Source organism: Haliotis rubra, unplaced genomic scaffold (assembly GCF_003918875.1).
Source record: "Haliotis rubra isolate DU_JTF1 unplaced genomic scaffold, ASM391887v1 Scf743, whole genome shotgun sequence".
Classification (NCBI taxonomy): domain Eukaryota; kingdom Metazoa; phylum Mollusca; class Gastropoda; order Lepetellida; family Haliotidae; genus Haliotis; species Haliotis rubra.
In genome coordinates this window covers 97339-110454 of record NW_025767461.1, presented here as the reverse complement: position 1 = coordinate 110454, position 13116 = coordinate 97339, and the positions used below count along the sequence as shown (strand labels likewise).

General features: G+C 40.6%; 1 protein-coding gene across 2 annotated transcripts in view; it reads left to right on the top strand.

The window, feature by feature from the left end:
• Positions 1-12681, top strand: part of LOC124259951 (SR-related and CTD-associated factor 4-like) — a 35675-nt gene extending 22994 nt beyond the window's left edge. For both annotated transcript variants that reach the window (XM_046694173.1, XM_046694172.1), the window contains exons 15-17: positions 8896-9012; positions 9281-9597; positions 9859-12681. In XM_046694173.1, coding sequence (XP_046550129.1) covers positions 8896-9012; positions 9281-9597; positions 9859-12285 — 2861 coding nt within the window. In that variant the 3' untranslated portion in view covers positions 12286-12681. The remainder of the gene's footprint in view (positions 1-8895; positions 9013-9280; positions 9598-9858) is intronic.
• The last annotated feature ends 435 nt before the right edge of the window (positions 12682-13116 follow it).

Below are 13116 nucleotides of genomic sequence, written 5' to 3'. Positions count from 1 at the left end.
AACTTGGTAGATATATCAAACAGAACCTTAAGTGGTGCCTTTTGCTATTTACAGATTTTTGGCATTTTATTTTCTTGGTTTCCATGGAAACGATTTGGACTTAGTCCCAAAAGTGAGGGTGGGCTTCGTTTCCGAGCATAACTCAAGAACCGTTCAATATTTTTCAACAAAACTTGGTAGATATATCAAACAGATCCTTAAAGTGGTGCCTTTTGCTATTTGCAGATTTTTAGCATTTTATTTTTTCTGGTTTCCATGGAAACATTTTGGACTTAGTCTCAAAAGTAAGGGGTGGGCTTCGTTTCCGAGCACAACTCAAAAAACCATATAATATTTTCAACAAAACTTGGCAGATATATCAAACAGATCCTAAAGTGGTGCCTTTTGCTATTTGCAGATTTTTGGCATTTTTATTTTTCCCGGTTTCCATGGAAACGATTCGGACTTAGTCCCAAAAGTGAGGGTGTGGGCTTCAGTTTCGAGCATAACTCAAGAACCGTTCAATATTTTCAACAAAACTTGGTAGATGTATGAAACAGAACCTTAAGTGGTGCCTTTTGCTATTTGCAGATTTTTGGCATTTTTATTTTTCTTGGTTTCCATGGAAACATTTTGGACTTAGTCTCAAAAAGTAAGGATTGCTTTCGTTTCCGGAGCACAACTCAAAAACCATATAATATTTTTCAACAAAACTTGATAGATATATCAAACAGATCCTAAAGTTGTGCCTTTTGCTATTTGCAGATTTTTGGCATTTTTATTTTTCCCGGTTTCCATGGAAACGATTTGGACTTAATCCCAAAAGTGAGGGGTGGGCTTCGTTTCCGGAGCATAACTCAAGAACCGTTCAATATTTTTCAACAAAACTTGGTAGATGTATGAAACAGAACCTTAAGTGGTGCCTTTTGCTATTTGCAGATTTTTGGCATTTTAATTTTTCTTGGTTTCCATGGAAACATTTTGGACTTAGTCTCAAAAAGTAAGGATTGCTTTCGTTTCCGGAGCACAACTCAAAAACCATATAATATTTTTCAACAAAACTTGGTAGATATATCAAACAGATCCTAAAGTTGTGCCTTTTGCTATTTGCAGATTTTTGGCATTTTTATTTTTCCCGGTTTCCATGGAAACGATTCGGACTTAGTCCCAAAAGTGAGGGTGGGCTTCCATTTCGGAGCACAACTCAAAACCTCTCTATATCTTTCAGCAAAACTTGGCAGATATGTGAGGCAGATATTGAAGTGATGCCTTTGCTATTTGCAGATATTTGTGATTTATTATTTTCTTGGTTTCCATGGAAATGATTCGACTTAGTCTCAAAAAGGAAGGGATGGGTTTTGTTTCGGAGCACAACGCCTCGAAAACTTCTTAATATCTTTCAGCAAAACTTGGCGAATATGTAGAGGCAGATCCCAAAGTGGTGCCTTTGCTATTTGCAGATTTTGTCATTTATTTTTTTCATGATTTCCATGGAAGTGATTTGCACTTAGTCTAAAATCAAGCTGGACTTTAAGTAACTGTCAGATGATTTGTTCTTTCAAAGATGTGGGGCCCGGGGGGATATGTCATCTTCTGATGACTCTTGTTAGTCCTGTCAGACGTTTCTTTGTTACGTTGGGTTGGGGTTTTTACAATTTTTTATATTTTATTTATTCTTGATAAAGACCTGTTACACTTAGATTTTTTATATATTTTACAGTTCGCCCTCATTGTTGATAAATTTTGTTTCGAGACCTGTTACATATTTTCAACAAAAATTGGTGGATATGTCAAACATAACCTAAGGTGGTGCCTTTTGTATTTACAGATTATTGTCATTTTTATTTTCGCCGGTTTCCATGGAAACGTTTTGGACTTAGTCTTAAAGAAGGGTGGGCTTCGTTTCGGAGCATAACTCAAAAACGCTCAATATTTTCAACAAGACTTGGTAGATATATCAAACAGAACCTAAAGGTGCCTTTTGCCTTTGCAGATTTTTGGCATTTTACAGATTATTGGAAGCGATTTTACTCCCATTTTTCGGAGCATAACTCAAGAACCGTTCCATGGAAACGTGGTTATATCAAACAGAACTTAGTCTTTTGCTATATGCAGATTTTTGGCATTTTTATTTTTCCCGGTTTCCATGGAAACGATTCGGACTTACTCCCAAAAGTGAGGGGTGGGCTTCGTTTCCGGAGCATAACTCAAGAACCGTTCAATATTTTTCAACAAAACTTGTTAGATATATCAAACAGATCCTAAAGTGGTGCCTTTTGCTATTTACAGATTTTTGGCATTTTTATTTTTCCCGGTTTCCATGGAAACATTTTGGACTTAGTCTCAAAAAGTAAGGATTGCTTTCGTTTCCGGAGCACAACTCAAAAACCGTATAATATTTTTCAACAAAACTTGGTAGATATATGAAACAGAACCTTAAGTGGTGCCTTTTGCTATTTGCAGATTTTTGTCATTTATTATTTTCTCAGTTTCCATGGAAACAATTCGGACTTAGTCTCAAAAGGGAGGGGTAGGTTTTGTTTCCGGAGCACAACGCGAAAACTTCTTAATATCTTTCAGCAAAACTTGGCAGATAGGTGAGGCAGATCCCAAAGTGGTGCCTTTTGCTATTTGCAGATTTTTGTCGTTTATTTTTTTCATGATTTCCATGGAAACGATTTGCACTTGTCTAAAATCAAGCTGGACTTTAAGTAACTGTCAGATGATTTGTTCTTTCAAAGATGTGGGGGCCGGGGGGATATGTCATCTTCTGATGACTCTTGTTTACAATTATTATCCCCCGCAACGCGTTTTTCGGGGGGTATTAAAATGGGCTCAGTCCGTCGGTCCGTCCGTGCACATTTGTCTTTTCCGGAGCAGAACTCTAAAACCGTTGAATATTTCTTCACCAAGCTTGGCACATAGATAGATCTGGTGGTGTACTGGTGCCTTTTGGTAGTTTTGGAATTCTGAATAAAATATTTTTGGCTTTTCCATGGCAACAAGTTTGACTTAGCCTGAAATTGTAGTAGTGCTCTTTTCGGGAGCTGAACTCTAAAACCGTTCAATATTTCTTCACCACACTTGGCACATAGATTGGTCTAGTGGTGTACTGGTGCCTTTTGGTAGTTTTGGAATTCTGAATAAAATATTTTTTGGCATTTCCATGGCAACAAGTTTCACTGAAATTGGTGATAGTGCTGCTTTCTGGAGCAGAACTTTAAAAACCTTTCAATACTCTCCTTCCACTTTTCTATATACACACCTAAATATTTGACATAATCATAACTCCTAGACATAATCATGAAGAGTATTTTGCCATTGCGGGGGATATTGATTTCTTTGTCTTCTTGTTGATATCAATGATGGAGAAGGTTTTTTGCACTTATTTGCCGATCAGGTTTCTATGTGTGGAATTTGATCTTTCCCAAGAGTGCTACATCAACATCTTGGAATTTTGTCAGTGTGGCTTCTCTTGATCACATCTGTCACAATTTCATGGACATGGCTCCAGACGGACGGAGCCTAACACTATATTCCCCGCTTCGCTCTAAACGTTTATATTTTAAGAATGGTTCACTGGATTTTCTTCATAGACTTTCAAGAACTCCCTTGAATGTTTTTCAATAAGCAATTTCTTTAGTACTAGTTTTGCACTTTTCATACACTATGACATTCATGTCAAGGTCAAAGGCAGTCTTGAAAATATATGTGTGTTTGAACAACTAAAGAGCAAGATAATGTTTTTGTTGACATTTAACTTTATCTTAAACTTTCATTACTTTATAAATTTGAATTGTTAAATTGCGGCGGGGGATTATGTCACCTTAGTGACAATGCTTGTTATCCCCCGCAACGCGTTTTGCGGGGGGTATTAAAATGGACTCCGTCCATGCGTGCGTGCGTCCGTCCGTCCGTGCACCCATGCACATTTGTCTATTTCCGGAGCAGAACTCTAAAACCGTTCAATATTTCTTCACCAAGCTTGGCACATAGATAGATCTGGTGGTGTACTGGTGCATTTTGGTAGTTTTGGAATTCTGAATAAAACATTTTTGGCTTTTCCATGGCAACAAGTTCGACATGGCTCCGGACGGACGGAGCCTAACACTATATCCCCCGGTTCGTGCTAAAAGTGGGGCGGATATAGTATTAGGCTCTGTCCGTACGAATTTGGATTATCTTAAGAACCGTTGACTAGATTCTTTTCATATTTGGTACCTAGGTTCATCACAGTATAAGAAAGGTCCCAGTCAGGTTTAGTGACCTTGACCTTAATTTCAAGGTCACAAGGGGACTTTAACGTTTTACTCTTGTCAGCAAGATATCTCAAGAACCGTTAACTAGATTTTCTTCTTATTTGACACCAAGCTGCATCCAGCGAAGGCGCAGGGCCCCGTCAATTTTGGTGACCTTCACTTAAATTTCAAGGTCACAGCGACACTGAAGATTTCACCATTTTAAATTGCATGTTAACATAGTCAGCAAGATATTGCAAAAAACCATTCACTGGACTTTCTTCATATTTGACACCAAGCTTCATCTAGGGAAAGTGCAAGGCCCAGTTGATTTTGGTGACCTTCACTTAATTTTCAAGGTCACAGAGACACTTTGAAGATTTCAGCATATTAACCTACAGGTAATGCTTGTCAGCAAGATACCTGAAGAACCATTCACTGGAGTTTCTTCATATTTGAAACCAAGCTTCATCCAGGGAAGGGGGCGGTGGGGTAGCCTAGTGGTTAAAGCGTTGGCTCGTCACGCCATAGACCCGGGTTCGAATCCCCACATGGGTACAATGTGTGAAGCTCATTTCTGGTGTCCCCCGCCGTGATGTTGCTGGAATATTGCTAAAAGCGGCGTAAAACCAAACTCAGTCAGTCAGTCATCCAGGGAAGGCGCAGGGCTAAGTCGATTTTGGTGACCTTCACTTAATTTTCAAGGTCACGGAGACACTTTGAAGATTTCAGCATGTTAACCTGTATGTTAAGATGGTCAGCAAGATATCGCAAAATATATTCAGTGGATTTTCTTCATATTTGACCCCAAGCTTCATCTAGGGAAGGCCCAGGGCCGAGTCAATGTTGGTGACCTTCACATAATTTTCAGGGTCACGACGACACTATGAAGATTTCAGAATGTTAACCTGAATTGTCAGCAAGATATTTTAAGAACGGTTCACTGGAATTTCTTCATAGACTTTCAAGACCTCCCTTGAATGTTTTTCAATAAGCAATTTCTTTAGTATTAGTTTTGCACTTTTCATACACTATGACATTCATGTCAAGGTCAAAGGCAGTCTTGAAAATATATGTGTGTTTGAACAACTAGAGAGCAAGATAATTTTTTTGTTGACATTTAACTTCATCTTAAACTATCATTACTTTATAAATTTGAATTGTTAAATTGCGGCGGGGGATTATGTCACCTTAGTGACAATGCTTGTTATCCCCCGCAACGCGTTTTGTGTGTGTGTGTGTGTGTGTGTGTGTGTGTGTGTGTGTGTGTGTGTGTGTGTGTGTGTGTGTGTGTGTTATTAAAATGGACTCCGTCCGTGCACCCGTCCGTGCACATTTGTCATTTCCGGAGCAGAACTCTAAAACCGTTCAATATTTCTTCACCAAACTTGGCACATAGATAGATCTGGTTGTGTAATAGTGCCTTGTGGTAGTTTTGGAATTCTGAATAAAACATTTTTGGCTTTTCCATGGCAACAAGTTCGACTTAAAATGAAATTGGTGGTAGTGCTCTTTTCGGGAGCAGAACTCTAAAATCGTTCACTATTTCTTCACCAAACTTGGCACATAGATAGGTCTGGTGGTGAACTGGTGCGTTTTGGTAGTTTTGGAATTCTGAATAAAATAATTTTCGCGTTTCCATGGCAACCTGTTCGACTTAGCCTGAAATTGGTGGTAGTGCTCTTTTCCGAGCTGAACTTTAAAACCATTCACTATTTCTTCACCAAACTTGGCACATAGATTGGTCTGGTGGTGTACTGGTGCCTTTTGGTAGTTCTGGAATTCTGAAGAAAATATTTTTAGCGTTTCCATGGCAACAAGTTTGACTTAGCCTGAAATTGGTGGTAGTGCTCTTTTCGGGAGCAGAACTCTAAAACCGTTCACTATTTCTTCACCAAACTTGGCACATAGATAGATCTGGCAGTGTACTGGTGCCTTTTGGTAGTTTTGGAATCCTGAATAAAATATTTTTGGCTTTTCCATGGCAACAAGTTTGACTTAGCCTGAAATTGGTGGTAGTGCTCTTTTCGGGAGCTGAACTCTAAAACCGTTCACTATTTCTTCACCAAACTTGGCACATAGATTGGTCTAGTGGTGTACTTGTGCCTTTTGGTAGTTTTGGAACTCTGAATAAAATATTTTTGGCATTTCCATGGCAACAAGTTTGACATAGACTGAAATTGGTGGTAGTGCTCCTTTCTTGAGCAGAACTTTAAAAACCTTTCAATACTCTCCTTCCACTTTTCTATATACACACCTTAATATTTGACATAATCATAACTCCTAGACATAATCATGAAGAGTATTTTGCCATTGCGGGGGATATTGATGACTTTGTCTTCTTGTTTTGTTTTTAAAATGGACACACGCCAAACAATGTGAAAGTAGGTAGAATTAAAACTTTGAAAGCTCTGCTTTTTGAGGCAACAGAATTATTTCAATTTTTCTCGTACTTGGAGAACAAAATATGTGTTGTTTATCTGTTTTAATGACTAAAATAAATACCGATTTTGAGTGAAATGCATTCACACCTGTAGACAATGACTATTTTATATCCCGTCATTCCAATTTTTAAGAAATCCATTTACATCCATTCTTACACTAGATCTGGTTTCATCTGTTTCTGTGAAAGGAAAAAAAATTCATGCATAACATCTTCGATCATCAGAATTGTCCTTCTTGTGACGATAGACACATAACAATATTATGTTATTATGATGACATACTGACATTTCATAATATCTCCCCATGTCAGAACTATTATTTGAAAATCATCGACCGTGAGATCCATCACGACTTTGAATTTGTAATAATAAAGATCTACGCACCGGCGGCAATATTGAGGCGAAAAAATAAACAAAAAAAGGAAAAAATGACAACAACAGTTGATAACTGCTAACAGTTACCCATTGAAAGTGTTTAGTAAGTTAATTCTACCATAAATTTTGGATTTTTAGGGGAATTTGAATCAATTTAGAAAATGTATCAATGGTCGTTTTCCAACTCGTGCATGCTTTACCTCCATGGGTGCGATGCTGTAAGTGCTTCTGGTTTCATCAAGGGTGGGTACAATTGCAAATATTGTGATTAATTTTCATGATCTGTATAATTTAGGTATTGAATCGTTTTCTTAGAATGTATATGAGTTAAGATTCTGATTCTGAACGCATATTTTCTAACACCCTTCGTACGTGTCTTGTCACCTAAAAACCCCGCAAGTTTAGACACGCCCTTACGCGTCACCATGGCTGTCAACTATGTCAGTGTCGGAAGGTTTATCAAACAAAATCATTGTAAACTCGATAAATATGATATTTTTTTGACAAAGACAATAACAGATACCGAATGATACCATGTAATTGATTCCAGCGAAAATAATTGGATCTCTCAAAGAATGGCAAAATTTTTCGGTATCATGATGCATGTGGAGTTGTTGGTTTACCGCCGTTGCCATGATCATTCCTATTTCATCCAATCGGTGATGTAAAATTGAGATTGTTTTTTGTTTATAACTAATTAATCTGAAAGTTATTAATTTTTAGAAAATATGAAACTGTTTTCTCTTCACCAAAGAACAAAAATATTGATCAAATTTTGAAAAAAATATTTCATTACGAAGAAAATATTAGACTGTGTACAACTCTGCATGATGTGCACGAAGGCAACAATGGCCGTTATTTGTGGCTGTGTGCAGAGAAATTTGGTGAACAAATTTTTAATTCGTGGGCATTTTGTTTTAAGGTACATAAACTAATTGAAGATTATATATTTAGAAAGCCGAGAATTAATTCATTCCATACATAATTTAAATGACACGTAAATCCGACTTGTTGAATAATTATTGCAAGTTTTATTTGGAGATGTCATGATGCTGCTGTCCTGTCGAATGGGTTCGACAGTAGCATTGAGAGGATTAAAGACGTTACATCATGTTTTGTTTTTTGCACTTATTTGCCGATCAGGTTTGTGTGTGTGGAATTTGATCTTTCCCAAGAGTGCTACATCAACATCTTGGAACTTTGTCAGTGTGGCCTGTCTCGATCACATCTGTCACTCTTTCCAAGGACACATAGTTTTTGTATCTAAGAATTGTTTAAACAATTCATGCTGTGTTTATGTAGATTGGCTTTTCATTAGCACTTATTTGCTGATTAATTTCCTGTTGTGGAATTTGATCTTTCCCAAGAGTGCTACATCAACGTGTTGGAACTTTGTCAGTGTGGTCTCTTATCACATCTGTCACTCTTTCCATGGACATTGCTTGCTTTCTGTGGTTGAAGGACAATCTTGGGGTAAGACTCGTCAATAGAACCCAATCTTGCAGCATGTTAAGTTCTTCATTTCAGTGAACCATTGATGCTATACTTCTTCAGAATGCCAGTGAGAACTTTCCTTTGTAACAATATATAATTGTCTATTTAATGATTCTACCAAGTAGATATGGGTGGAAGGCTCTATCAGTTTGACATGGCTGATTTTGTGTGTGTCATCAGTTACTAATAAATGTGGCTAGAATCTTGATGGGTGTGCTTGCAGACAGCACTTGTTCCTCACCGATTCGAAGCTGAACAATAATAACATATCACCTGTCCAGGCTGAAGTTCAGTTTGATGTTTTAAACATAGTGTATGGCTTGCAATCACTGCTCACATTCTCATTGGAGGTGCTACACTTGCAGGTATGAAGTTTGGTCGGCAAGAGGAGCCTGATCAGGATAGTCAGGGAGCTCCTGTGCAAGCTGAGCAGACACAGCAGACTATTCAAGCTCAGCCACAGTTTGGGGGACCTCTGCCAGGTGAGCAGACAAATGGAATATGAAACAGGGCTGGGTTAGGAATGATTGACCCTGATATGAATCTCCTCTGTGGTGCAATGCATGAATTGTTATGACAGGTCTGGAATATTAACAGTGGCATAAAACCAACCTAGCATTGAAGCAATGCATGATGTAATAAGTTATTTAACTTTCGAAATGAAAGGTTGAATTCCCTTTTGATGGCTGCCATCTTTTAACTTGTAAGAATATTCTTGCTATTTCATTACTCTTTACTTCGTTGATTCAGGGGTGGTGCCTGTGATGACCCACATGATGCCCCCAGTGATGATGCCAGTGCCTGGTCAAATGCCCCCAACCCAGATGCCCCCCGGGCAGTTACAACCTGGCCAGATGCCCCCGGGGCAGATGCCACCACGACAAATGGGTGCCGGTCAGCTCCAGCAAGGGCAGATGCCTCAAGGTCAGCTAGCCCCGGGGCAGATGCCACCCGGAATTCCACCACAGATTTGTCTGCCCCAAGGACCCGCCCCATCACAAGCTCAGACAATTCCACATCCAGGATCATTAGGCACCATGCCTGGTGGTCTGAGACCACCAGCTCAGGTAACTCATGCAAAGATTAAGGCTTAAGAGCTCACATTAGAATTGAATAATTTGTCTTGAAATAATACCTTATACTGTCCTTGATTTAATGTAAATTATTGTGATTCTCCACTTCATGTGTTTTTGCATGTCATCACCCCTTGACAGTATTTGATTGTAGCTCATTTGATACAGTTTTAATACTAGTGCAATGTGAACAAGTTTCATAGACTCACTCTGACATATAGTCAAACCATTATTTTTTTGTTTTCTATTTTTCAGGCAATGACCGTTGTGTCCCTCGGTAGCAAGCCATTGGAGACTGCTAGTGCTCAGCTAAGTCAGGCCATCCACAACATAATGTCAACATCCATCCCAACCCCTGGTATTCAGCAACCACCCCGAGGAGCTCCTCGTCCTGGCTTTCCTCCTCAACATGGAAGCTTCCCCAGCTTCAATCCAAATGTGCCTCCACCAAATTTCAGAATGCCAATGCCAGGGACCCCCGTCAGGTTACCATTTGGTGCTCCAGGACAACCTGTGAAGCCAGCTGATGATAGTGAAAGTGATAAAGGAATGGACTGGAGTGGTGACAATGAACCAGAAGACAAAGATGAACGAATGGGTGGTTCTGGTCCTGTAACTGGCTTCCCTCCTCGTCAACCATTCGGCCCCCCAGGTTCACAAAACATGCCAACATCTCAAGCTGTGTCACTGCCATCACTGATGGGAAGCCCAATGGGGCATGGTCCACGACCACTTATATCAATAGCTCAGATGCCAGGAATGCCACCTCGGCCTCAAATGACTGTTGGACCCAGACCAAGCTTAATGGGTCCTGGTGACCAACAAGGAATTGTGCTTCAAGGACCACCTGGTACCCCAACACGTCAACCAGGACCAGGAGGACCACCTGTTTCACTAACAGGGCCAGGTGGACCATTAATGCCTGGTGGACCTCGAGGTCCAGCTGTTGGTCTGAGTCCAAGAGGTTTCCCAGGACCTGGTGGACCCCGACCTGGTCTGTTAGGTTTCAGACCAGGTCTCCCAGGACAAGGGTTCAGGTTTGCTTCCCCACAAGGTGGGCCCCCAGGGGCACCACCCAACTTTAGGGGACCGAGACCTCCATTTGGTATGGGACCTGCCCCTGATATGGAAAGACCATTCCAGGATGGGCCCCCAGGTGTAGATGGGCCCGAGTTTAATCATGGTGAAAAAATGGAAAGGTTTGGTGGCAGTGGAAGACCTCCACCTCTTATGAGTTTAGAAACTGAAATGGACAGGTGGAACTCAAATGAGAGGAGAAATTCTGGTGAAAATATGCAACAAGGTGGTTTTAGAAGAGACTTCGATCAAGATGATGATGAATTCAGCGAAAACAGATTTGGTCGGGACCGTGACATGGCTAGAGATGTGGGGCGAGATCGTGATATGAACAGGGAACGGGGAAGAGATTTCAGAGGTCGAGAACCTGGTAGAGATAGGGGAGGATTTGGACAGGGTGGTCAGTTCTTGTACAGAGATAGAAATGACCGTAGTCCAAGAAATGAGCGTGGTGGTCCTGAGCGTGGTGCTCCTGAGCGTGGTGGTGGTGGTCCTGACCGTGGTGGTGGTGGTGGTCCTGACCGTGGTGGTGGTGGTGGTGGTCCTGATCGTGAAAGAGATCGTGAAAGGGACAGAGACTATGAAAGAGATAGAGAAAGAGATCGGGACAGGGACCGAGATCGTGATCGCGATAGAGACAGGAGAGGTGGACGCCATGATGAGAGGGATCACCGTGACAGGACAGATCGTTCTAGAGATCGAGAAGGTGAAACAAAACCTAGCACAAGGGCAAGAGATCGTTCTAATCGCCAGAGTAGATGGAGTCAAGTTGTCCAGGGAGAAGATGATGCTGCCCCTGTAGTGTCTGAAGCTAATTTGGCAGTAGCAGAAACGGGTGGTGACTCCTCCAATAATTCTGCTGCTCCTCCAGTTGCTGCAGCTGCCATTCCTGAAAGTGAAGCAGGTTTAGCCTCTGTTAGTGAAGCAGGTGAAGCTTCTCAACCACCTGCTGGAGATGTCAAAGATGTGACACCGTCTGAGGTGCCTGCTGCACCAGTTGATGCTCCTGCCCCAGTTATTGTTCCTGCAGATACACAGGAATCAGCCACAGAGAGGTCTGTAGAAGCACAGGACATTACACAAGCAGCAGAATCTTCACAAGTCACTGAATCCTCTGTTCACAGTGTTGATAAACCAAGTGAAAGCTCACCTGTTCCTGAGGCTTCTGCAACACTTGAATCTTTTACAGCAGCACAAGAGTTTAACACTGTGTGTGAACCAACCGAAACATCAAGTGAAGATGTCTCACAGTTAGATTCCAAACCCAATCCAGAGACACAAAGTAATTCAGTTCCTGTTAATCATGGAGATACTAACAACCATCATGCAAATCTAGTTGATTCATCAAGTGTGCATGAAGCACCCCCTGACACTGTTAGCAATCATGATATTACAAATGACAATGGTGATGTTCACTCTTCACAAAGTTTATCTGAAAGTAAACCCCTAGTAGAGACTACGAATGGGCCTGATGCCATGGACTCTGAAATGAATAACGGTCCTATTGAACCTGTGAAAGTAGTGAAAGACATTGAGGAGCCTGAAGCAGACAATGTTGTCACACCACCAGGGGATATGGAGACTGAGGGCACGGTAGCTAGCTAGTGTCGTTGCTCCCTACGTGGATGTGATCTGTGTGTTCCCAACTGTGCTTCTAGAATCATCTCATTCATCACTCATCTTCATACTGTAATTATGCTGTATCCAAAGGATGAATGATGTCTTCAGATTGCTGCAGACACCGTATTAATTTGTACATATTGTGAAAGTTGTTTTATCTGATGATTTAAATGACAACACACATTCTAGGTACACTCAGATTTTTATTACAAGATGCAGTTTTACTCAAATCATGCTATGATCATCAGGAAAGACTTGTTGAAAAAGCCATTTCAAGAAATTTTTTTTATCTTCAAATAAACTCACATCCTATGTTCTTATTTGTCAATGTTATGAAATGATTATGCTGAGAGAAATTGAATAATTTAAGTCATCTCTTTAGCATGTGTTTGTTTTCTTTTTCTTAGTTTGTCAATATGTTAGCAACAAGGAACAGAGACACAGTGCAGCAGTAGCACACTTTAGACACATTACAACAGCAGCAGACATGCCTGTGGCAGACACATGTCTCAACAATAGCAGCAGACCCACCTACTTGTTCAGCTTGAGCCACACACATTGACAGAATGATGTACCCACATTTCTGTCACTTTTAGCCGACACCTTCCAACAGTAGTGGAGACAAGTTATAGCACATGCCATAACAGCTCTCAAAATGCAGGTAGCCTAGTGGTTAAAGCGTTCGCTCGTCATGCCGAAGACCTGTGTGGGATTCTCCACATGGGTGCAATGTGTGAAGCCCACTTTTGGTGTCCCCAACCGTGATATTGCTGGAATATTGCTAAAAGCGACATAAAACCATACTCACTCAACATG